A 22,089-nucleotide genomic window follows, 5' to 3' on the forward strand; every position below is an offset into this window, starting at 1 on the left:
GAGGATCCCAAACAGGCTCTGTCAGCACGGAGCTCAATGTGGGGCTCGAACTCATGAACCGTGAGATCATGACCTGAGCTGAAATCAAGAGTTGGATGCTTAACTGACTAAGCCACCCAGGCACCCCTGTCGTGTTACTTTTGTTTCTATACTTATTGCCTGTCAAACCTTTGTAAAATAATGTACCCAATAAAGAGATGATCTCCAATACTACATCCTTGATAACTATGGACTCTAGCTGGGAAGTGCCTGAGAATTCTCCTGATTCCCCTCCTTCTCACTCAAATGTGAGTTTCCAGCCTGTACAATTGCCCTCGGATTGGGACATGACACCCAGGAAAGGCACTTCCTGGCACTGAGGGACAAAAGGCCACTGAATTAGGAAAACCTGACTCTTGGTCAGAGATGCTTTTCAAGAAAGTTCTTGATCAGAAGAAGGAAATGTGGAAATAAAAGGAAACCTCAGTAAAATGGAGTCAAAGAGGCTAGAAGGGGGAGCTCTCCTGCCATACCACTCAACCTCAATGACAGAAAGAACTGTCAGTTTACAGACCCCAACAGGAAAAGCTGTACACGGCAAACTCCTAAAAGAAACTGACTACCCAGCAACTCAGCCAATGAGAAATCATCATGACTCTGGACTTGCAGGCACTTTTGTTCAAAACAACCCCTCCCAACTTCCTCCTCCTTCTGTTTTAAATAAAGTTTCTCTCTTTTGCTTATCTATCTTCTGGTTTTTGGTGTCACTTGCTTATCCCAAATTGCAATTCTCTGCTCTTCCTGAATAAACCCATTTTTGTTGATCAAAGAAATGTTTTAAGGTCGACAGTACAAACAACCGATCTGCTATTTTCTGTATCCAAATTACAAAATTCTAGGTCTTAAATCCGCTCCCCTCCCCTGCTCCGGTCTTAATTATATTGCATTTAATCCCTGGCAGCTCTTGTGTTAAAAGTCAGAGAGGGACAGTTTCTGGCCCAGGGTCTCAGGGTTGATAGGCGATTAAGCCAAGATTCCGTGCCCACTCTGCATGACTCCAGGCCCAGAGCCCTGCTTACTGTCTCCGCAGCTGCTGCATTGTTTTGCCCACCTCCGTCCCGAGACTGGCCTCGGTCCCCATCCAGAACCCACCATCTACAGGGGACCTTAAGAATCTAGGGCCTGGTGTACTCAATCCTGAATTCTGTAAAAAGGAAGCAGCACCCCCACCCCTGGGCCCTCCTTCTTCCCGCTTCTACCCCGCCCCCCCCCCCCCCCCCCCCCCCCCCCCCCGCCTCCTGGTTCAAAAGCAGCCAAGCCAAGCAGCCTGCAGACAACCCTGCCTTCATCTCTAAAAGCTGCTACCAAGAGAGCCACCAAGATTCCCCCAAGATGAAGGGCTTCCTCTTCCTCCTACTCACCATCAGTCTCCTGGTTATGATTCAGGTAAGAACAGACTCTGGGAGCCCCTGGCACCACCGCCCAGGATTCTCCAGACCTGCCTGGCATGGGAGGGAGGAAATACAGGCTTCCCGGCACTGAGCCTTCTCGCATGGGAACACAGGCTCCAGCAGGGGAACCGAGGACTCAGGGGCCTGGTCCCAGCATTCCAGCCCTTCTGGCTGGGGTCAGACTGCTTGAGGTCTGTCTCTGGGCAGAATCCCGGACCTGAGGCTGGGGAGCATTCACAGGGCACCAGGCACACTGAGGCACACAAGGGGGTGTTGTGGGATAAGGACTGAAGCATCTCTGAGTGAGGAAGGCGTCAATCCGCGGGGAGCTGGGGAAGTGGCCCGGTTGGGAAGGGGCCAAGACATGTTCAGGTGGAGCCAGATCTGGTCGTGGAGATAGCAGGGATCCCCCCAGGGAGAGAAGCCAGTGTGTTTGGGAATGCAAAGAAGAAGGAAATCTCCTGCTCCAGAAACAGCCGCAGACTCAGACTCAGCTGCTACTCCAGGAGGCAGCTTTCACAGTATCCCATGTGCCCTGAGGGCACTAGTCCCGGTAGGAGACCAGAGCCATCAAGTTCTTGATCAAGAACAGCTTGATCAAGCATCAAGAACAGCTTGATCACCACCAAAAACAGCTTAATCTCCATCAAGAGCAGCTTTAGTTGCAGCCTGATCAAGCACTGAGAACAGTTTGATCAACCATCTGGTGCTTTCCTCCAACAAGAGGTCACACATTCCCCACCTCCGCACCCACCCACCCGTTGCCAGGTACCTTCTCCCCGCCCGGCCGTGTGACACAGGACCTCAAGACTATATGATGGGCTCATTCAGAAGAGGAGGAAACAGGCTCAGAGTCTCAGACCCTAGCCCAGCTAGTCAGGTCAGGGGCCGAGACCACAGGTTCCCATCCCCCATGCCCTGGAGGAGCTGGTGGCTTAGCAGAGGTGAAAGGAAGGTCCCGTGGTAAGGGGAGGAGGAACCCCCTTTCACCTTGGCTGTGTCATGGCAGGAAGCAACCAACTGTCCTTGCAGGGCCTTGCGGCAAAAGTCGTGGTCATGAGGGACAGAGAATTGAGAACTATGGTATCAGGGTAGGGGAACTAGGTCTCTAGATAACATGAGCTTTGCAAGTGCCCCGAGCTCGTCCTACTTCTTCTTTTGCAGATACAGACCGGAGTCCTGGGAAACACCACCACCGCCGCCACCACCACCAAGAAACCCAAGAGCGCGACCCCGCCCCTCAGCAGCCTGAGCGGCGGCAGTGTCCTTCTCTTCCTGGCCAACATCCTCGTCCAGTTCTTCTACCTCAGCTGAGGTGACATGCCTCAGCCCTAGCCCCGTGCCCCCTGAGACCATCGCTCGGCTGCCACCATCTCTAGCAAGAGAAGCTCCTCCCACCCAGCCCCTGGGAGGGGTTGGTGCCAGAGATGACCAGGTTGTGGGAATTGACAGGTAGTGCCTTGGAGGCATGACCAACACCAGGAGGTACTGATGTGCAGGGGGCAAGTACCACTCAGCTGGAGGTCAATAAAGTTGTCCTGTACTTGGAGTGGGGTCCCGTGTGTGGTCACTGGACGTCACTGGGCCCCAAGAGCCAGGTTGGCGATAGCGCCAAGGACCTTCCCACGCAGGGGAAGGAGGAGAGGTAGCACCAGAGGGCGCTGACCCCAGCGTTCCTGCCTCGAAGTCCCAGTGCCTTGGCCTCTCCCCTTAGGATCCCTGTGCAGGGACATGGCCCAGAGCCTGCCACCCTCACCAACCTCTTTAATTGCACCTGCTTCACCCATCCCTGGGTGTTTGGGCACGATGGTCCCAGAGGAAGCCCCGACCCCATCCCTGGACGTCCCCAGCTGCAAGGGCTCAGCCCCACAGTCACCCTCCTGTCCTCACCGGATACTGGATGTTGGTCCAGCAGGGGTGCTGAGAAGGATGAAGAGGAGGCCGTCCACTTCCTCCCCGCCGACCCCAGGCTGGGAAGGCAGGAAGGACGCACGACTGCTCCAACCACTTCTACCCTCCTGGGTCTGCGGTGGTGGTACTGGGAGCTATGAGGAGGGAAGGGAGACCCAGAGAAGCCCCCAAGGGCCTTGACCGTCTCTGCCTCTTCCTAGAAGACCTTGGCCAAGGGACGGGGAAGTGCTGGCTCAATTGGGTGATGGAGGGGGCTGTTCTTCTAGGTCCTGCCTTCTCTGGGCTGGGTTAAGAACTCAGACCCCCTGTCCTAGCTTCTTTGACTGAGAGGCCAGGTCTCTAGGCCTTGAGACCGGAGCTGGGGGAAATTAAAAAGAGTGCTGGTGGGCAAGGCGAATGCTGTGTCTCCGACTCTTTTCCCCTGCCTGGCCCACTGTGACCCCATCACACTGTCTGCCTCCCTAGAACACTCTCCCTGTACCACCCCCTAGCCTGGCTGACTCCTTCCCATTCTCCACACCTCAGGAAGGAGCATCCCTTCCTCCGAGCAGCCTGCCCTGTGCCCCTAAGTGGTTCAGGTTCCTCCCCGGTGCATCCTTCTACTTCCGTTCTTATCACTCAGTGTATCACCCTACCTGTCAAAATCTGCCACTGGACTGTGAGTTCTCTGAGGGCAGGTACCAAGGGGCTTGGCTCGTGTTTGTGCCCCACAGCTCAGCGCCAGACTGGACTCAGAGCAGGCTCTCGGAACCCATCAACTGAGGGGGGGACAGACAGCTTTAAAGACCACACTCACAGTTAGTCTGGGCCCAGGGCTCCCTCTGGTGGCAGAGGGAGGCCTTACACCTGAGCCCTAGAACCTGAGCTGGGAGAAAAGTAGGGCGAGTACAGGGCAAAGAAGGCAGGTGAACAATTCCGCACCCCAGCCCCAAATATCGAGGTGCACAAAGATGAGGATACCTGGGAGCATATGAGAAAATAGCTTATGTTACAACAACGACAAAAAAACCTATAAAAACATTTCATCCCAGGGAAAGCCTCCAGGGCTGGGAGGTGGGGGTGGTCAGAGCACATGGACTGTCCAGATCTGGGACGCCCGGTCCTTGGCCACCTCCCACAGCACTGCGTGGTCCCGGTCATAGCCCCGGCCGCCTGTGGGAAGGGGTAAGAGATGGGGAAGGTGGTCAGAGATTGCTGAGGACTCCACTGCCCGCAGCCGCCTCAGGTGCCTGCTCCTGCACACAAGCCCCCTTACCCTTCACATCCAGGATCCGGCCTTCGAACATGTCGCTGCAGATGTGGCCCGATTCGCTGATGCTCCACGTCTGGCGGGGCAGGCGGCTCTCGGCCCACAGTACCACCTTGGAGCCCGTGCTGGGGGGCCCGATCACCTGCAGGCTCATGGTAGGGGCCACCTGAGGCCCCAGCAGGTGATCAGGCACTGTTCCTTCCCACTGGGTCTCCTCCAGCCCGACACCCTTGACACACCCAGCTTTGAATCCTGGCTCTCGTGGACTGTGACCCTGGGCCGATCTCTTAATTCTTCTGAGTTTTGTTTTCCTTGGGGATGGGAATCCCTGAGTGCTGGCTATTGTGAGGGTTCGGTGTGAAAGACCATCAAAGGTCTGGAAAAATAGTAGCTCGTCCAGGAAGACTTTCACGGCTGACTCCCCAAGCACAGGATTTAACATCGGACAAGCTCTCACACACTAATTGACTGTGTGACTTTCGGCTTGTTACTTAACTTCTCTGTGCTCTAGTTTCCTCACCTATGAAATGGAGAGTAAGTAAAAGACGAAACCCCTTCGATGGCCTGCAAAGGTGCACACCGTCGTAACCTTCCCTCCCTCGCCTCGCTCCAGCCAGTGGGGGGACCTTCTAGTCCTGCTGCCAAGCATTTTCCCACCCGAGAGCCTTTCCACTTTTGCTCCCTCTGCCTGGAACACTCTTCCTTCGCACATCGACACAGATGGCTCCCTCAAATGCCACCCTCTGGGGGAGAGTCGGCTTTGTCACAGCTACCGGTACTCCCTAGTCTCTAGTTACTTTTTTCTCCTGCGCTTCGCATCACCTAAGGCACAGAGATATTTGACTCATTTAAATTGTCTCTGTCTCTCCCCCCTCTACGATGTACGCTTCGGGAGGGCAGGAGTCATTTCCGTCTTCTCACTGCTGTATTCCCGGCCCCTAAAACAGGGCCTAGCACATGTAGGTGCTCGGGAGATGTTTGTGGAGTGAATCTATCATCATTATTATTATTGTTTAATGTTTATTTATTCTTGAGAGAGAGAGAGAGAGAGAGAGAGAGCACAAGTGGGGGAGGGGCAGAGAGAGAGGGAGACACAGAATCTGAAGCAGGCTCCAGGCTCTGAGCTGTCAGCACAGAGCCCGATGCGGGGCTCGAACTCACGAGCCGTGAGATCGTGACTTGAGGCGAAGTCGGAGGCTTAACCGACTGAGCTACCCAGGCACCTCATGAATCTGTCATTACTAATAGGACCCAAGTTCTCCCCAGGATATCAGAGCTGGCAGGTCCCTTAGAAGGGTCTGGTTCAACGCTCTCGTTTTACAGATGGGGAACCGAGGCCCAGAGAAGAGCCCGAACTGCCCAGGGAATCGGTGCCTGCATCCTCTACCTGCCCAGGGTCCTGTTATCTGTGTGTATCTCTCTGTCTCTCTGGCCCAAGGGCAGGTCCTGCTTCTGACGGGCAGGCTGGCATTTCCCCTGGAAATGGGCCTTCGACTGCCTGAGGCTCTGGGGTCCCTGTCCCCGGCCCTCAACTCGTACCTGGTTCTTGAGCAGCCCGTCCTCGTAGTACCAGATGAAGCTGCCTCCCTCTTGGGGCTCGGAGACCACCACACGGCCCGCCTTCATGTCCTCCACATGGTCCGGCATGGCCAGGAATCCCCTCAGTGCAGTATTCCAGAGGCGGAAATAAGCCCGGCACTGGTGAGCAGGGGAGGTTGAGTGAGGGACCCCTGGGCAGGGATGCTCCCACCTGGGCCCCCGACACCCTCAACTCTGGACCCGCCAGGATCCCAAGCTCCCAAGCCCTCCTCCATGCCCTGAACCCTTCCTGGGCTCTGCTTCTAAGCCACCCTTTCTTTCACACCCACGCACCGGGGGGCACATCCGTGGTGCACACCCATGGCCACACGGCTCCGCGTCCACAAACACCCACAGCCATGTGCAGAGGGACGCAGTGGCAGCAACACCCAAGGTCCACACGGTTGCACAGAAATTTGTGGCAGATACAAACACACGGATATACAGCCGTGCAAACACGCTTCCTAACTGATGTACAGGCCCCTCCCCCGGCCTACCCTACACCCCATGTTTGCTAAAAGGATGGATGTATGCAGGAATACAGACACACACACACACACACACACCATGGCCATGCCTCCACCTCAATGCACATGCACATAAATGAGAAACAGGTCCAGACGTGCTCACAGACGGAGAAACTCAGGAGTGGATAGTGTCTCCCAGAGTGAGGCCTGCTTATTATTGCTGGTTGGTACGTGAGATGATTTTTCACCCTAAGTGGATGAACTTATTGCTAAAAATTCAATGGGACTGTGTTTATTATCATGTCAATTAAAGAAAAATCATACATACACATCAAACCCATGATTTTATGGTTATCAGCCCTTAGGATAAGGACGAAGTATAAAAAACAAGTGAGTTGGTTTAGAGAAAAGTGTTAAGTAGATAATGGTTCAAGAGGAATGACGACGTGGCAAAACTGTGACAAAAATGCACAAAGGCTGAGTTTGGGAAATATGGGAAACCCACAACCCGACACGCTACCCACCTGCTTGATGGGGTAGAGGGAACCCACCCTCTGCGTCCCGCTGTAAGTCAGCCAGTTGGTGATCTCACAGCTGCCCACCAGCCACTGGCGTCCCCGGAAATCACTGTGCTCACACAGCACCCAGCTGGGTCCAGCAGGTGCCAGAGATGCAGAGAGGAAGACAGACAGACACACAGACAGAGGAGGAGGCACAGATGAGAGAACATTCTCCGTCTCCTTTTCTCTCATGCTGAGACTTCTCTACCTGGTGTTAGGGTCCCGAGGGAGGAGAGGGAGGCTGGGAAGTGGCGGTTTGCAGAGCAGAGGAGGGTCCTGGAGAACCTGGGCTGGGGTCCAAGACCCTCCTTAGCCTGAACCTTTCCCTCCCTCCTGGAGGGGGGTGGGGAGTGGAGGGGAGGTGGGAAGGGGCAAGAGGCCAGAGACCCAGCCCTCGCTCCCTAGCAGCCCCCGCCCTTATGCCCCCCCAACACACTCACACGCCCCCCCTGATCCGCACGGACAGCACGTGGTTGTTGAAGCCCTCGGCTTGCAGGCTGCGGACCTCCCTGTCCAGCTCGATCTCCTTCCCTTCAAAACACTCCAGTCCATACAGAAAAATGGAGGGCTCTGAAAAGTGCTGGGGCCAGGGGTATGGAGAAGGGGTGAGGCTGAGAGAGACTCGGCGCCAGACTCAGCCCCCAATTCCAGATACTCCGATTCCCAGATCAGTATTTCAGGCCCTCTTCCCTCCTGAGGTCTGCCTCACAGGGTCCTGGGCTCCTGGACACCCCCAGTCCCCCAGATTCTCAGATGCAGCATATACCAGACTGGGCCCCCTACTGTCCCCTCAAACCTCCCCCTAGTGCCAGTCCATGGTACTTCTAAGAACAGTAATAATAATAATATGGGTAATTATAGCAGTTCTCACGTATTCGGGGCTTACCGCACACCAGATTCTGTGCTAAGTGTTTTACCTGACCTCGTTATAACTTCTCAACAACCTTATAAGGTAGGTGCTCTTATTATCCCTGCTTAACAGAGGGGAAACTGAGTCTGGAGAAGATTAAACCACTTGCTCAAATCCCTCGAGCTGGGCTTCAGAATCCGGTCTGTCTGCATTGAGAGCCCAGCACATAGTTGTAAAGCTCGGACTCAGCAGCTGGGCTGCCTCTGGGAGAACCTGGCTCTGCTTGTTACCAGCTGTGTGACCTGGGGCAAGTCGCATGACCTCTCTGTGCCTCAGTTTCACATGTGGAAAAGGGAGCGGATGGTAGTAACAAACCTCTTCGGGCTTTGGTGAGGACTAAACATCTTAGTGCATGGAAGCCTTTGAAACACTGCCCAGAGCCTGGTAGGGGCTCAGTGGTCAGCTGTCTGCTGTGCTCTAACAGCGGGCCCACCCGGTCCTATAGACTCTGACTCCTTAACACGGCCTGTGTCACTTCCCTCCGTCTCCTCCCTGGTGCAGGACATCATCGTTTATTCTGGCTTACTGTAGCAGCAACCCCACTGCCTTGTCCCACCCTTCTGTCCTCCACCGCGCAGCAGAGACGGCTCTCTGTTCCACTCCTTCCTGCACAGAAGCCCCACCTCAGCAGTCTGGCTGCCGTCCCCTGCCCACCCCAGAGGCGCTAGTCCCTACTGTCCCCATACCACCTCTACATCTGGACACACCACTCTGCATTGTAATCGTTATGTCAGTGTGGTCATGGGTTCCTTGACATCAGGGCTGTATCTGGTTTGTGTCAGTGTCCCCAAGACCTGTCACAGTGGGTGCTCAATAAATCTCTAGTAAGTGTAACTGACTTTGAAGCCATGGGGTCAGGGGAAGCTGGGGTCGTTCTGAGGAAGACTGGATTCAAGCCCCAGCAGCCGAGCCGACAGTGAGGACAGACTCGGCGCCCACACTCCCCCAGCAGCATCCCCTGCCTCAGTGGTTGCCCGGAACTGGACAAGGGTACTCACCAGGGGTACCTTCTGGAGAGAGCCCAGGACTCCGGAGGCTAGGCAGCCCATGGCCGTGAGAGTGGGAAACTCGCCCTCGGAGAGAATGTGCTGGTCACCTTCAAAGTTCTTCTCATCAAACAGGATCCAGCTAGGGAAGGGGAAGAGTAGGAGGGCATAAGTAGGTATTTGAGCCTGCCCTGTCCTGTGCTTGGCCTGCCCAGACCCTCTGAGATGCAGCAGAGTGGATGCAGACTTGATTGTGACCACCGCCCCGCCCCCCCTCGTCTATGGGAGGTCAAGGATGAACAGGCCCTGAGCAGCAGAGACTGAGGTCAAGACTTAAGAACTGACTGGATGAAATCCTACTGCCCCTATGGAGGGAAATTTGGCAACACCGAGCAGAACTCTATTCACAATTACTCGCAATCCCATTTCATGGAATCTCAAAACCTCCTTCAAAAACATGAAATGGCACACGCACAAGGCTTTTCATACGGCACTGTCTGCAAGGACAAAGAGTGGAAGCAGCCTGAGTGTCCATCAGTGGGGGATTGTTGAATCAACTAAGAGTGTTGAGTATAATAATACAGCAGTAAAAAGGAATGAGAAAGAGCTCTTAAGGGGATGTAAAGTGATCTCCAAACTGTTAGGGAAAAAAGGTGCAGAACAGCGTTTATAGTATGCTTCCCTTAAAAAAAAAAAAATTGAGATAAAATTCGCATACCATAAAATTCACTCTGTATGATTCAGTGGTCCTCAGTATACTCACCAGGTTGTAGTATGCTTCTTTTTGTGTAAGAAAATGAGGGAGAAGGGCAACAAATATATTTGGTTTCTATAGTTAGATGCAAATTTATGTAAGAGAGTATATTTGCTTATATTTTCATTAAAAAAACCAATAGATGAATTAACTAAACACTAAAAATAAAAATAAAAAGATTACAGGGGCGCCTGGGTGGCTCAGTCGGTTAAGCGGCCGACTTCGGCTCGGGTCATGATCTCGCGGTCCGTGAGTTCGAGCCCTGCGTCGGGCTCTGTGCTGACAGCTCAGAGCCTGGAGCCTGTTTCGGATTCTGTGTCTCCCTCTCTCTGACCCTCCCCCGTTCATGCTCTGTCTCTCTCTGTCTCAAAAATAAATAAAAAAAAGTTAAAAAAAATTTTTTTTAAAAATAAATAAATAAAAAGATTACCTATGGGGAAGGACGGGGGGAAAGAAGATCGCAGGGATAGAGATAGATCTTATTGACTGACTTGGCTTTGGAACTGTTCTGGACTGAATGTCTCTCCAAAATTCACATGTTGAAGCCCTAACCTCAAAAACGATGGCCTTTGGAAGGTTCACATGAGGTCAGGAGGGTGGCGCCCCATGATGGGAACAGTGTCCCTATAAGAGGAGGAAGTGCTGTCTCCACTAGGTGAGGACACAGGAAGAAGGCAGCTATCTACCAGCCAGGAAGCAAGCCCTCACAGGAGAGCCAAATGAACCTGCACCTTGACTTTGAACTTCCCAGCCTCCAGAACTGTGATAAAACAAATTCCTGTTGTTCAAACACACCCCCACCCCCAGTCTATGATATTTTGTTAGCCCAAGCTAAGACAGGGATATTGTAAATGCTTTGTGTAATGCAAAAACAATTAGGGGTGCCCGGGTGGCTCAGTCGGTTGAGCTTCTGACTCTTGGTTTCAGCTCAGGTGATGATCCCAGGGTCATGGGATCAAGCCCCATGTCGGCTCCACGCTGAGCATGGAGCCTGCTTAAAATACTCTCTCTCTCTCTCTCTCTCTCTCTCTCTCTCTCTCTCCCTGTGCCCCTCTCCCCCACTTGTGCATGCTCTCTCTCTAAAAATAAATAAATAAAAATGAAAAGTATTCTTAAAAATTTAAATAAATTAAATAAAACAAATGAATCTAACTGTATATCAGGTTGGTGGCATAACCACACACACAAAAGTATTATTTCAAATGTCTTAAAAATGATATTTTGAACTGTTCATACCAAAAGGGATTTTAGTGAATGTCCCGAGGACAAAAAGAACCACGGAGAAGCCTCAAACAGCATTCACTGCTTTATGCTGTTAGTAGTAATTTAGTATTATAGTTTTGAAACACCCAGCTTCCATCTAAATACCATTGGAATCAGAGTCCCTTGGTACATAACTGATTCCAAGTTTAGGGGAAAAATGTACAAAGTGATCCTAGAGCATCTTATTGTACCAGAAAAACAAGGAAATCACAAAAAACTATTGGAGTCATCTCAGAAGCAGGCAATTTGAAGGGGCTCCCATTTGCCAAAGATAGAATGATTAGAGCACATAAATGCACTAAGACATTTCAATTGCATATAAATCCATGCATTCGTAACAACACTTAAAAAACAATACTTCATTACTCAGCTCTCGAGGTTGCTAAGGCACCAGTTCAGAAATTATCCTGAAAATTGATCAAGAGAATTGATCCTTGGAAAAGGAGCAAACTGCCTTTTTTGTATAAACTATTTCAGGTAAGCAAATAGTTGAAAAGGAAAGTTCTCTTTTATGGAAGTATTCCAGATAACATCTATAGAAGGAATACCCAAAATCTTAAAACCATCATTTTGTAACCTCTAAAGAAATAGTGAGTCTAGGCAAATATCACCAGTGGATGCTAAAACCATTAGGTGAGAGATAAATTGCAGATCTTATAATGTAGGCATCTTGATATCATTAAAGGTGGGACAGCCAGACCTGTGCATGAGGTAATGTAGTAAGAAGGACAGGGTACCACCTACATAGATTTCTTGCCAAGAAAACACCCTGAATCTCATCAAGCCTTCAGATCTACCAGTTTACAGGAAATATGGGGCACAACGGAAAAAAAAAGACACCACAAGGAAGCAGTGAGCCAAATACAGAAGATGGGAAACTTACAGGGCAAATTACTGGGTTTCTTTAAACAAACAAATGGTATAAAACAAAGGGAAGGAAGGGGAACTACTATAAATTAAAGACCAATTGACCAAAAGCAATGTGTGGACCTTGTTTGGATTCTGAGAAAAACAAACCAATTTCACAAAGGCATTTTTTGAGACAATGGGAGAAATTTGAACATAGACTGGGTACTAGGTAATATTAACAAGTTATTTATTTTAGAAGATGTGATAATAAACTGTGGCTATGCGGGTTGGGAGGGTTTCTTTCTTATTAGAGATATATATTGAAGTATTTACCTGTGAAACTTTGTTTGGTTGGGGATTTTTTTTTTTTTTTTTGGTCTATTTATTTGTTTTGAGAGAGAGAGAGAGCACAAGCAAGGAAAGGGCAGAGAGAGGGAGAGGATCCCAAGCAGGCTCGGAGCTGACAGCCCAGTGCCCAGAGCCCGATGAGGGGCTCGAACACACAAACTGTGAGATCATGACCTGACCTGAAACCAAGAGTTGGATGGTTAACCAACTGAGCCACCCAGGCGCCCCAAGGGTTGGGGATTTTAAATCCTCCACGAAAAAGAAAAGAAAAGAAGAGAAGAGAAAAGACAAGACAAGACAAGACAAGGCAGAGAGATACATGAAACTAGATTGGGGTTCTTTATATTATACCATCAAGTTTTAGGTTTTCCATTAAAACTTTATTTTACTTTGTGTTAAGATTGAATGCTTCGGGACAAAATAGCTAATCTCAAGGAAGCCCAAGGAAAGAAATCATTTGAAAGACCTTCCTGCAGCCCAGATCTCCAAGCTGAGTTAAGCACTTCTGGGCAGGTGCGCCCCACTTCCCACCTCCCCCCACGTCCTCACCTGCCGCCGTGGACACGGCAGGACTGGGGCTGGAAGGAGGCAGGCAGAGAGGTCTGGTCATCTTCGAAGGAGATGTGGTCGCCCAGGAAGTTGGGGCCGGAGAAAAACTGAATCTGGAGGTAGAGACAGAAAGAGGTGAGAATGGAGGGCGATGCAGTGGGAGAGAATGGGGAAAAGGAGACAGACCCCCACAGGCTCCTTACCTTTGAGACAAAGTGCAGATTGTGCTCCCCGACCTGCAGGGAGGGCCCAAAGTTTCGAGACTCAAGGAGAGTGCCAGACTCTAGCCTCAGTTTCCCTACCCTTTCCCCGGCACTCCCGCTTCTCAGGCAGGCATTAGCTCCGCCCCTTCCCAGAGGCCCCGCCCCACGCGCGCCGAGCCGCCTTCTTCCAGTCCCGCCCCCACCGCGGGGGCACCTCCCAGGCACTAAGCCCCTCCCCCACGGCCCCGCCCCACCGCCGGCACGCACCTGCAGGACTGGCTGCAGCGAGGCGAGGGCGCTGTTGCCCGCTCCCCAGTCATCGCAGTTGCGGTACACGCCCTTCTCCAGGATGTACTGCTCCCCGGAGAAGCCCACCTTCTCATAGGCCACCCACCTGCAGGAAGGACGGGGCGCGGGTCAGCAGGGCGAAGCCGGCTTCTCCGCTGGAGCCGCTCCAGACCCGCCTAGCTCCCGGAGCCAGGGTCACTCACACGCCGCTGAGCACGTGGATGGCCTGCGTGTGGGGGCCGTGTCGCGCCAGCTCCACGTCCGGCAATGCCTCGCTCACCTCCACGCCGTGCCCTTCGAAGTCCATGGCCTCAAACAGCACCACGGCCGGGTTCCCGAAGTCCTGGGCCCCAGGGATAGTCAGGTTTCTCCTGCCCACCCACGGAAACCCCAAGGAGTGCCCAGGCCCCGCGGACGCAGCCCACCAGGGGACTTTGGAATGAGGCGATCAGTGAGTGTGGCCCGGGGAAAGGCAGCAGGCCGGAGAGAAGCTAGACCTCAGGGAACACTTCCAGCTGCTCTGGAGAACAGGGAAAGAGAGCACAAACTCTTCGCTCAACAGATTGTACTGGGGGGAGTCCGCCTGTACCCACAGGCAGAGGGATGGCCCAGTTGCTCCTGCTTACCGTCCGGATGACCCTCAGGGAGGTCAGCACCTCGTCATAGCCTCCCCAGTGTGACCAATCAGGATATTCCCCTTCCTCCAGCAGATACTGGTGGCCCCGGAAGCCTGCTTTCTGGTAGCCCACCCAGCTGGGGAAAGGCAGAGGCAGACAGACAGGGTCAGGGAAGGACCTCGGGTGGGTAAGACAGCTGCCCCCACCCCTAGGCAGCCCGGGGCATTCCCCATCTCTGAGGGTAGAGGCCAGAAGGGAGGATGAAGTAGAAGGAAAGGTTCTGAGTCCTCACCAGCCCCCAAGAACTCGCAGGGACCCCACGGAGGCCAGGTGGGGGCTCTGGCTGTCCTCTGGCTGCTGAAGGTTGTAGATGTCTCTGCTTACTTCCCAGCTCTGGCCCTGAAAGCCTGTGGCCTCATAAACCACAACCTGGCAGAAAGGGTGGTGGGAGGGTTGTGGGGAGGCATCTGGACCCAAATACACTCAGCCAGCCCAGATGGCTCTGCCCAGCGTCAGCCCAGAGCTAAGTCCTCCTACTCTCTCACTGAGCTCCATTCCCTTAGGTAACTCCTGCCTCTTCTCTGACCTCTGACCTGGTCCTTACACATCAGAAGCCATTTCCCAGTGAGCTCATAGGATTCCACCCTTCCAGACCCAGCTTCTCAGCTTCTGTTTCCCAGCACTCTCCTCTCCTGTCTTCCACTTCAGCCTATGAGAGCCATACAAATACACACAACCCACCCAAAGGCCCTCCTTGACCCTGCAGCCCAGACTCTTACCTTGGGCTCCCCTGGCTTCTCCACATTTGGGCAGCCCTGCAGAGGAGACAGAGCTGAGACACCAGCCCAGAGATAGAGGAAGACAGATGGGGCTGGTGACTCAGGAATTACTTGATCCTGAGACCCCCCTAAAAATGGCCAACCCCGTGACTTCCCTCTGCCCCATTCCTTGGGTTAATTCCCCCTGTCCTCAGCCCCCATTCCCAGAAGCAGCTCCCAGGTCCTGCTTCTTCCCCCAGGCTCCAGGACAAGGTAACTTGGGACCACCTGCCCCTTACCAATCTCATGGGCTTTAAGGAGCCCACACTGGGGTCTGATGTACCCCAGGCATCCGAGGTGGGGTATTCTCCAGGCTCCAGGATGTAGGGAGTGTCTTCAAAGAAGGGTTTAGGATACAGCAGCCACCTGGTGGGGGGGAGGCAGAGAGGCAGCTGTATCCCAGATACCCAGGGACACAGACTGGTGGATGGGGGGAAGGCTTAGAGGGAAGAAGTTTTAGGAGAAGAAGCCCCCCAGCAAGGGGATGCTTGGGGATATTGCAGGCCCCCATAATCTTTTTTTTTTAATTTTTTTAAATGTTTATTTATTTTTGAAAGAGAGAGACAGAGACAGAGACAGAGCACGGGGGGGGGGGGGGGGGGGGAGGGCAGAGACAGACAGAAACACAGAATCTGAAGCAGGCTCCAGGCTCCAAGCTGTCAGCACAGAGCCCGAAGCAGGGCTCAAACTCATGGACCAAGAGATCATGGCCTGAGCCGAAGTCAGACGCTTAACCGACTGAGCCACCCAGGCACCCCAGGCCCCCATAATCTCTTGTAGTAACCACTCCATCAGTCCCCCTTCCTCTGGCCTGGCACTCTCTAATTTCATGCAGCAGCTGGAGAGTTCTCTCCTGCACACATACCCACTTAGGGACCCCAAGTAGTTCCCCGTTAGCCCACAATACAGCCCAGATGCACAGAGGCCCTTTGATCTGTCTCCCTGCCTTCTTCCTGGGCCTCACATCTCCCCACTTGCTGCCTTCTTGGGCCAGCCTGAACTTTCGAACTTTCGAGGCTTAGATCTCTCACCTCTGGGCCTTTGCGGGTGTTGTTCCCTCTGCTAGATATACTCTTCCCCATTCAATTAACAAATATTTAGGGGCATCAACCCTGTGCCGGCCTCTGCTTCAGGCATCAGGGATACAGCAGTGAACAAAATATACAAAAGCCCTTCGTGCCCTGCTCTCACTATGCTGAGATTCTTCTGGGGCCAATTCACCCCAGCTGAGGTGCTTCCTCCTCCAAGAAGGCTTCTCTGACTTCAGGTGCTCTTCTCTGGTTTGGTGCCTTTCTATGCTCCCCCATCCCAGAACTCTGCCACTGTCTTCTTACTCGACTGTTGCCTCCAGTAGACTAAGCACTTCTCGAGGGCAAGAGCTGTGTCCTATCACCTCTCTGTCCCCAGCACAATGAATGCCAAATGAAGGGATTCCAGAATAGCCCAGACTCACAGTCCTGCAGAGACAGTGGCAGATGCCACCCGCAGGGGCCTCTCCAGGCCCTGGGGGTCCTCCAAGGCATCCGTTAGCTTCACTTGCTCCCCCTTGAGGCTCTCTTCAGAGTACAAGATGATCTCTGGGGTAATGTAGTCCTGCAGAAGGAGAGAGGTGGAAAAGGAAGAGTAAAACAGAACCCCTCAGAGACTACCTCCCCACCAGTATCTGCTTCCCCAAGTCTGTCCAGCCCAGGCCCCAGGGAACTTCTGGGAAGCCTCTGTGGCCATCCCCGCAGAAGCCAGGAGGGTGACTGGGGTGTTCTCTGCAAGGTCGGCCACACAAGCCTGAGACCAAAGCCCTTTCTTCGGCGCTGGGCCTTTGGTACCGGTTACCAAAGTTCCCAGCAAGAGCCTGCCAATTGCCATGCCCCGGATAGCCTGATTTCCAGCCCGGTTGAGAGACGAACTGGATGGACAGCCACTTCCTGAGGCCTAACTTTGACTCTTCCTCTGTATACAATTCCCGCCCTTGTCCAGACTGGCTTCTACCCACATCTTATCCTAGGCAGCAGCGGATCCTATCTGCATTCTGGGTGTTTCTTCCCCACTAGGATCGTTTTCATTCCCTCACTCCTCATCAAATGCTTAGGAAGCATCTACTGAGGGCAGGGGATGATGCTAAGGGCGTGCCCTACCCCATCCCACTTGGCCCTCCCAACGGGAGTTATGACTCCATTCACAGGCTAGGAAAGTGAGGCTCAGTGAAGTTGAGCGGCCTGCCCGAGGGCACAAAGCCTGTGCGTAGCAGGGCAAAGAACAGAGCAATGTAGTTTTTGTTCTCTGTTGCAACCAGCACCTCCCACGTGCCTGGAACACACTAGGCGCCCAATCAATGCTGAACGAATGACATGAAACTAGGTCCACCTGACTTCAAAGCCCTTGGTTTTTTTCTCCCGTACCTCGTTACCTCCTACATGAAGATGAATTTATTGTGAGAAGCTCACAATAAATTGTCCACAAACACTTGGGTGTTTCTGGAGAGGCTTTCAAAACTATTCCCCCTTCGCATAGCTGGGCCACTGCCCTAGTTAAGACTCGTCGGCTCTCGTCCTCTCTTACCAGGAGGATTGCAACAGCTCTGTCTTAGGGTTATTTGTACTTTCATTAAAAAAAAAAAAAAAAAAAAAAAAATCTGATTGGCCTTGCTTTCAGAGCTATTGCTTTCTCTTCTGTGTCTCCCTGGTGGTCAAGGTGGTGTTACCCAGCTTAATTTTGGTAGTTTGTAAATTTGGGTTATGAAAACAGTATTGTTTTTTTCCCCACTTTATGGATATGGAACTAGAATATTGACTATGCCTTTTCAAACCACACACCTCTCCCTCAAAATTCAGAGGGGCCCCTCACCTGGAAATCACAGCCCTGCCTCATGTTCCCGGCTCCGGGATTTCTCCTCCCGGCAGCCAGAGGGATGTTTATAAATCCCTAATCTGCTTATATGGCTTTCCTGCTTCAAACCCAACCCTCATACGCTCATGTGCATGAGTCCTGCAGGGCAGAGGGCAGAGGGCAGGTCTCCTCCTCCAACCCACTGCCTGGCACGGTGCCTGGCACACAGCAAACTACTAAGCAGCATCAGTGAGCAAATGACTGAACAGACGTCTGTGGCACCCTAAGTCTGCATGTGGGCCTGAAATCCTGGGCCCTGGGTGGTGGGCCAGCACCCACAGACCCTTCCCCCCATTTCTGTTGCTCTAACTGAACCCTTCTCCAACGCCAGCTCAGACTTCCCCAGGCTGCTTTCCGAAGCTGGGGCTTGGCCTCTGCCTGCCCCTCCCCAAGCCAGGCTGCACACCCCAAAACCTCTTTCTTCCCCAGGTGGCTTGGAGGTCAAGAAGCTAGAGGCGACTACCTATAGACAACTCCAGGCACCTGCGGCTGTCCCCTTCCTCAGGAGCTGGGGCCTGGGGAAGGCAGGGCAACATCTGACCCCCGCTCCCAGCCACTCACCCGGACAACCCGCCTCAGGGAGCCAATGCCTTGCTTGCTCCATGCTGGCGACAGGGCTCCTAGTTCCAAATCTCCTTCCGGCAGGACCAGCTTCCGGCCCCGGAACTCTGGTTCTTCGTATAGCACCCAACTGTGGGCACAGAGACCCAGGGTCAGTGGTGGGGAGAGGACGTACCCACAAGGCAGGGTGGCTGAAAGGGGTTTCTGCCAGGTTGGCCTGGGCACATCTCACTGCCCCGGCATCCCCCAGGTCCACCAGCAGCCCCCCAGCCCCGCCCTGGCAGTCTGCACTCACCAGCCTCGAACCACCCTCACAGAGGCCATGCTGGCCCAGCCGGAGGTGTCGGCAACGTCTTGCCAGACCTCCTTGCTGCTGCCTTGGCAGCCAGGCTCTGAGAAGAGGATCATCTGGAGAAGACACAGAGGAAATCCTCAGGCCCTGTCCCTAGGTCCTTGCTTCCGGCTGCCCCCCCTACCCCACGTGCCCACCCTACCTTTCCAGGCCTGGTGTTCCGCTTGCCCTGGGTCTTCAATGCTGGGCTCTGGCATGGAGGTGATAAAAAGTCTTACGGAGTTGCCTCCTTACCGCCTCCCCACAACCTGCCATTCCGAGAATCCCACATATTCCCTGTTGGCCTCCACTCCCAAGGAGCTGGCCTGCAGAGGATGTCACCAACCTCCAGGGACCTTGTCACCCCATCCCAGGGATGGGTGCCTCTTGCTCCCCTTCCCCAGCTTCCAAGAGATCAGGGCCACTAAGCCCTTTACTCTTCACAGTGCAAACCTTCTGCTGTGTGAACAGGGCAACTGAGGCCCAGAAAGATGTGGCTTGTGTAAGGTCACACTGAACTAGACATCAGACCCAATCCTCTGGCTTCTCGAGTCTCTGTTCCCAGCACCATGGTCCTCATACCATCCAGACCCTGCCCCAGGCGAGGCCAGGCACCCTCCCTTGCTCACCCAAGGCCTCACTCACCCACTCCTCCAGGGGCCGGGCACATGCAGGTTTCTCTGGCAGTGGCCTTTCACTGCAGAGCAGAGGCAGCTGTCCTGGCACCTTCCTGAGCCCTGGTGCCACGTGGGGTGGCAGAGCAGACAGTTTTGTGCCCAGTGGTTCCAAGGTGGGGGCCTCCTGGGTGCCAGGCACCCGACCGCCAAAGAGAAGGCTGCCTCCAAGACGGGAAATGGGCCTGCTCCCCGCCTGCCACTCGGGCCCCAGCTCTGGGTGGGGGCCCTTGGCATCTGCTACGTGCTTCTTCATCATCTCCAGAGGAGAACTAGAGGCCTGGGGGGACCTGGCAGGGCGAGAGGCCCAGGAGGAGCTGGGCCTGGAGCTCTCCTGCCTACGCTGGAGCTTCTCATCATCGCTTAAGTAAGGATTCTCTGGTTCTTCCTCCTCTTCTTCCTCCTCCTCCTCTTTCTCTTCTCGTGTGGGCACCTCTTGGGGGCCGGGTCCCAGCACACATGGTCCAGGCTGGTCCTCCTCGATGGCAGGCAACGTGGCATACATGGCCAGGTAGGAAGAGCGGGGGGCTCGTGGCAGCCGGTGAGTACGGAGAATCTCCGGGGGCTCCATGCTCCGCAGAGTATCCAGAAAAATCTCCAGGTCAGCAGCCAGGGCCACCTCCTCCTCCTTGGCTGTCTCTGGGAGCGTCTTGCCCTCAATGGCGTCAGGGACAAGCTGCGACTCTAGACTGGCCTCTGCCCCCATCCGTACTGGGGCAGGAAGGCCTCCCGGGCTGGGGGACAACTTGCCCACGGAGGAGGGGGCAGGGAGAACAGCAGTGTCCTGGACAATCACTTTCTGGGTGGAAAACGGAGCAGCAGAAGCACCAGGACCCTGGATAGCCTCCTTTTGGGTTGGAGATGAGATGGGGCTCACTGCAGAGCCGCCAACAACCTCACCCTGCTGGGGGGATAGGAGAGTAGAAGCAGTCAGGCCTCGAACAGCCTCATCCTTGATGAGAGGAGCAAGGCCGCCTTCTATACTCTGGACAGCCTCTTTTTGGGAGCTAGGGCTGCCTTCTGGGGCCTGGACAACCTTGGCTGGCTTGGGGGATGAGGTGACAGGAGCACTGCGACCCTGCACAACCTCTTTCTGGGCGGGGGGTGGGTCAGCCAGAACACCAGGGCCCTGCGCTCTCTCTTTCTGGGTAAAGGAGAAAATAGTGACGTCTTCAGAGTCCTGAACAAACTTATTCCTTGGGGGGGACGAAGCAGAAAGCCCTCCTGAGCTGGGGACAGCCTTCCTCCTTGTGGAAGGTGGAGCAAGAGGTTGTCCAGGGACTGTAACAACAACCTCGGTCTTCACCGCGGGCGGGATGGTGACAGCAGAGGGATCTGTGAGTCCTTCCCTCTTTACAGAGGGCAGCGCCTGGGGTCCCCTGGGCTTGCCACTGAGCTGGGTCCTGGGGTGAGCAGGCACCACAGGCTGCTCTGGAGGATGGACTGGGCCCAGGGAGGGGGGATGGGCCTGGTGTCTGGGAGAGGAAGGTAATGGTGCCCGGTCCTGAGAAGTCTGGAGAGGGAGCTGGGTGGAGCGGGGGGCTCCCTGCACCCTTGGGACCTCAGAGGCTCTGGCCTCTGGGGCTCTGCTCTGGTCTGGGTCTGGGTGAGCTGCAGGGACGTCCAGGTTCTGAGGTGGGTGTACATCCTCTGGGACGCGTGCAGGGGCCAGAGCAGATCTGTCCTTTGGCTCTGCCATCCCCGTGTCAGGCAGCTGCCCCAAGGCTGCCCCCACCGTGCTGCCCAGACCCGGACTCCTTGGCACCACAGCCGTGGGCCTGGGAAGCCGGCTGGCAGGTAGGCTACGCTCGCCAGGCACAAGGCTACTAATCAGCTCCCGGGCTTGACTGCGGCTAGGTGAGCCCTCAGCTTGCGGGCTCACCACCACCGCCCGTGCGGCGCGAGCAACATTGCGGCCCCGTGGCAGGGCCTCGCCCGAGAGCACTGGCCCCACAGTCACAGAGCTGTTCACCCGTCGCTCCACATGCCCTCCCACCACCACGGTGGTCTGCACAGTGCGTGTCACCCGCCGTTCCTCGAGGCTCCGGGGGCTCCCACTGATGAGACTTGCACCCGGGTGGGGGCTTGGCTCGCGGGGCCCAGGCAGGGGCACCAAAATCTCAGTCCTGGCCACGGCTCCCCGGCTTGCTGGCTCAGTCCTGGGCTCCTGGGGACTGCCATCGCCCTGGCCGACGGCCTCCTTCAGCCTTCCCACTGGCCTTTTCTCCTTGGGGGCTAGTATGTACTTCTTGGAAAAGATGGGCCCATGGCTCTGGAAGCTCCTGGAGTCAGCCTCATCCCGGGGTCCCTGGCAATTTATCGTTGTTTCTTCCCGTGCTGCAAAACCATTGACTTCCTCTCGGCCGTGGCTGTACTCAAGCGTCTCCTCCGGGGGGGCTTCTATCCGGGCCCCCGACACCAGGGACACCTTGTGAAAACGGTGTCTCATCTCTTCCTGGGCAGGGGGCCGCTGCCACATCAGCGTGGCACTCACCACTGGAGCCTCAGCCTGAGCTGGGGGCCCACCTGCCTCCTCCATGTTGGGCCCCAGCAACCTGTCCTGAGGCGTCCTTGGCTCACTGTAGTCCAGCTGCCTGCAGATGGTGCCAGGAAGAAGAGAGACAGAGTCAGGGGGTGGTGAGAGTGATTCTCGGCAGGACAGAGGCACCACCCCTGCCAAGCCCGGGCTCAGTAACCCCAGGCAAGTCATTTGACTTTTTGGGTCTTTGTTTCTTCATCTGTAAAATGGGCGTGATACTCCCAGCTCTCCCACTATCTCCCCACTTTCAGATGGTCCCCAATGCCAGGGGTTCTTCAAGGGGTGAACTTGAGGCCTGAGCCTAAAGGAGAGAGAAGGGAG

General features: G+C 54.5%; 1 protein-coding gene across 1 annotated transcript in view; it reads right to left on the minus strand.

Moving 5' to 3' along the window:
* Window positions 1-2,866: 2,866 nt before the first annotated feature.
* The window catches only part of CRYBG2 (crystallin beta-gamma domain containing 2), a 28,854-nt gene continuing 9,631 nt past the window's right edge, over window positions 2,867-22,089 (minus strand). Inside the window, exons 4-22 of the mRNA XM_042952395.1 lie at window positions 19,201-21,823; window positions 18,719-18,766; window positions 18,520-18,632; window positions 18,225-18,354; window positions 16,234-16,373; window positions 15,020-15,146; window positions 14,742-14,777; window positions 14,255-14,391; window positions 13,972-14,098; window positions 13,549-13,688; window positions 13,325-13,451; window positions 13,058-13,090; window positions 12,855-12,967; window positions 9,104-9,233; window positions 7,636-7,775; window positions 7,160-7,283; window positions 6,130-6,288; window positions 4,597-4,756; window positions 2,867-4,493 (exon numbers count right to left, since the gene is read on the minus strand). Of these exons, the coding sequence (XP_042808329.1) occupies window positions 4,405-4,493; window positions 4,597-4,756; window positions 6,130-6,288; window positions 7,160-7,283; window positions 7,636-7,775; window positions 9,104-9,233; window positions 12,855-12,967; window positions 13,058-13,090; window positions 13,325-13,451; window positions 13,549-13,688; window positions 13,972-14,098; window positions 14,255-14,391; window positions 14,742-14,777; window positions 15,020-15,146; window positions 16,234-16,373; window positions 18,225-18,354; window positions 18,520-18,632; window positions 18,719-18,766; window positions 19,201-21,823 (4,696 nt within the window). The 3' untranslated portion in view covers window positions 2,867-4,404. The remainder of the gene's footprint in view (window positions 4,494-4,596; window positions 4,757-6,129; window positions 6,289-7,159; window positions 7,284-7,635; window positions 7,776-9,103; window positions 9,234-12,854; window positions 12,968-13,057; window positions 13,091-13,324; window positions 13,452-13,548; window positions 13,689-13,971; window positions 14,099-14,254; window positions 14,392-14,741; window positions 14,778-15,019; window positions 15,147-16,233; window positions 16,374-18,224; window positions 18,355-18,519; window positions 18,633-18,718; window positions 18,767-19,200; window positions 21,824-22,089) is intronic.

The sequence above is a fragment of the Panthera leo genome, chromosome C1 (genome assembly GCF_018350215.1).
Source record: "Panthera leo isolate Ple1 chromosome C1, P.leo_Ple1_pat1.1, whole genome shotgun sequence".
Lineage (NCBI taxonomy): Eukaryota > Metazoa > Chordata > Mammalia > Carnivora > Felidae > Panthera > Panthera leo.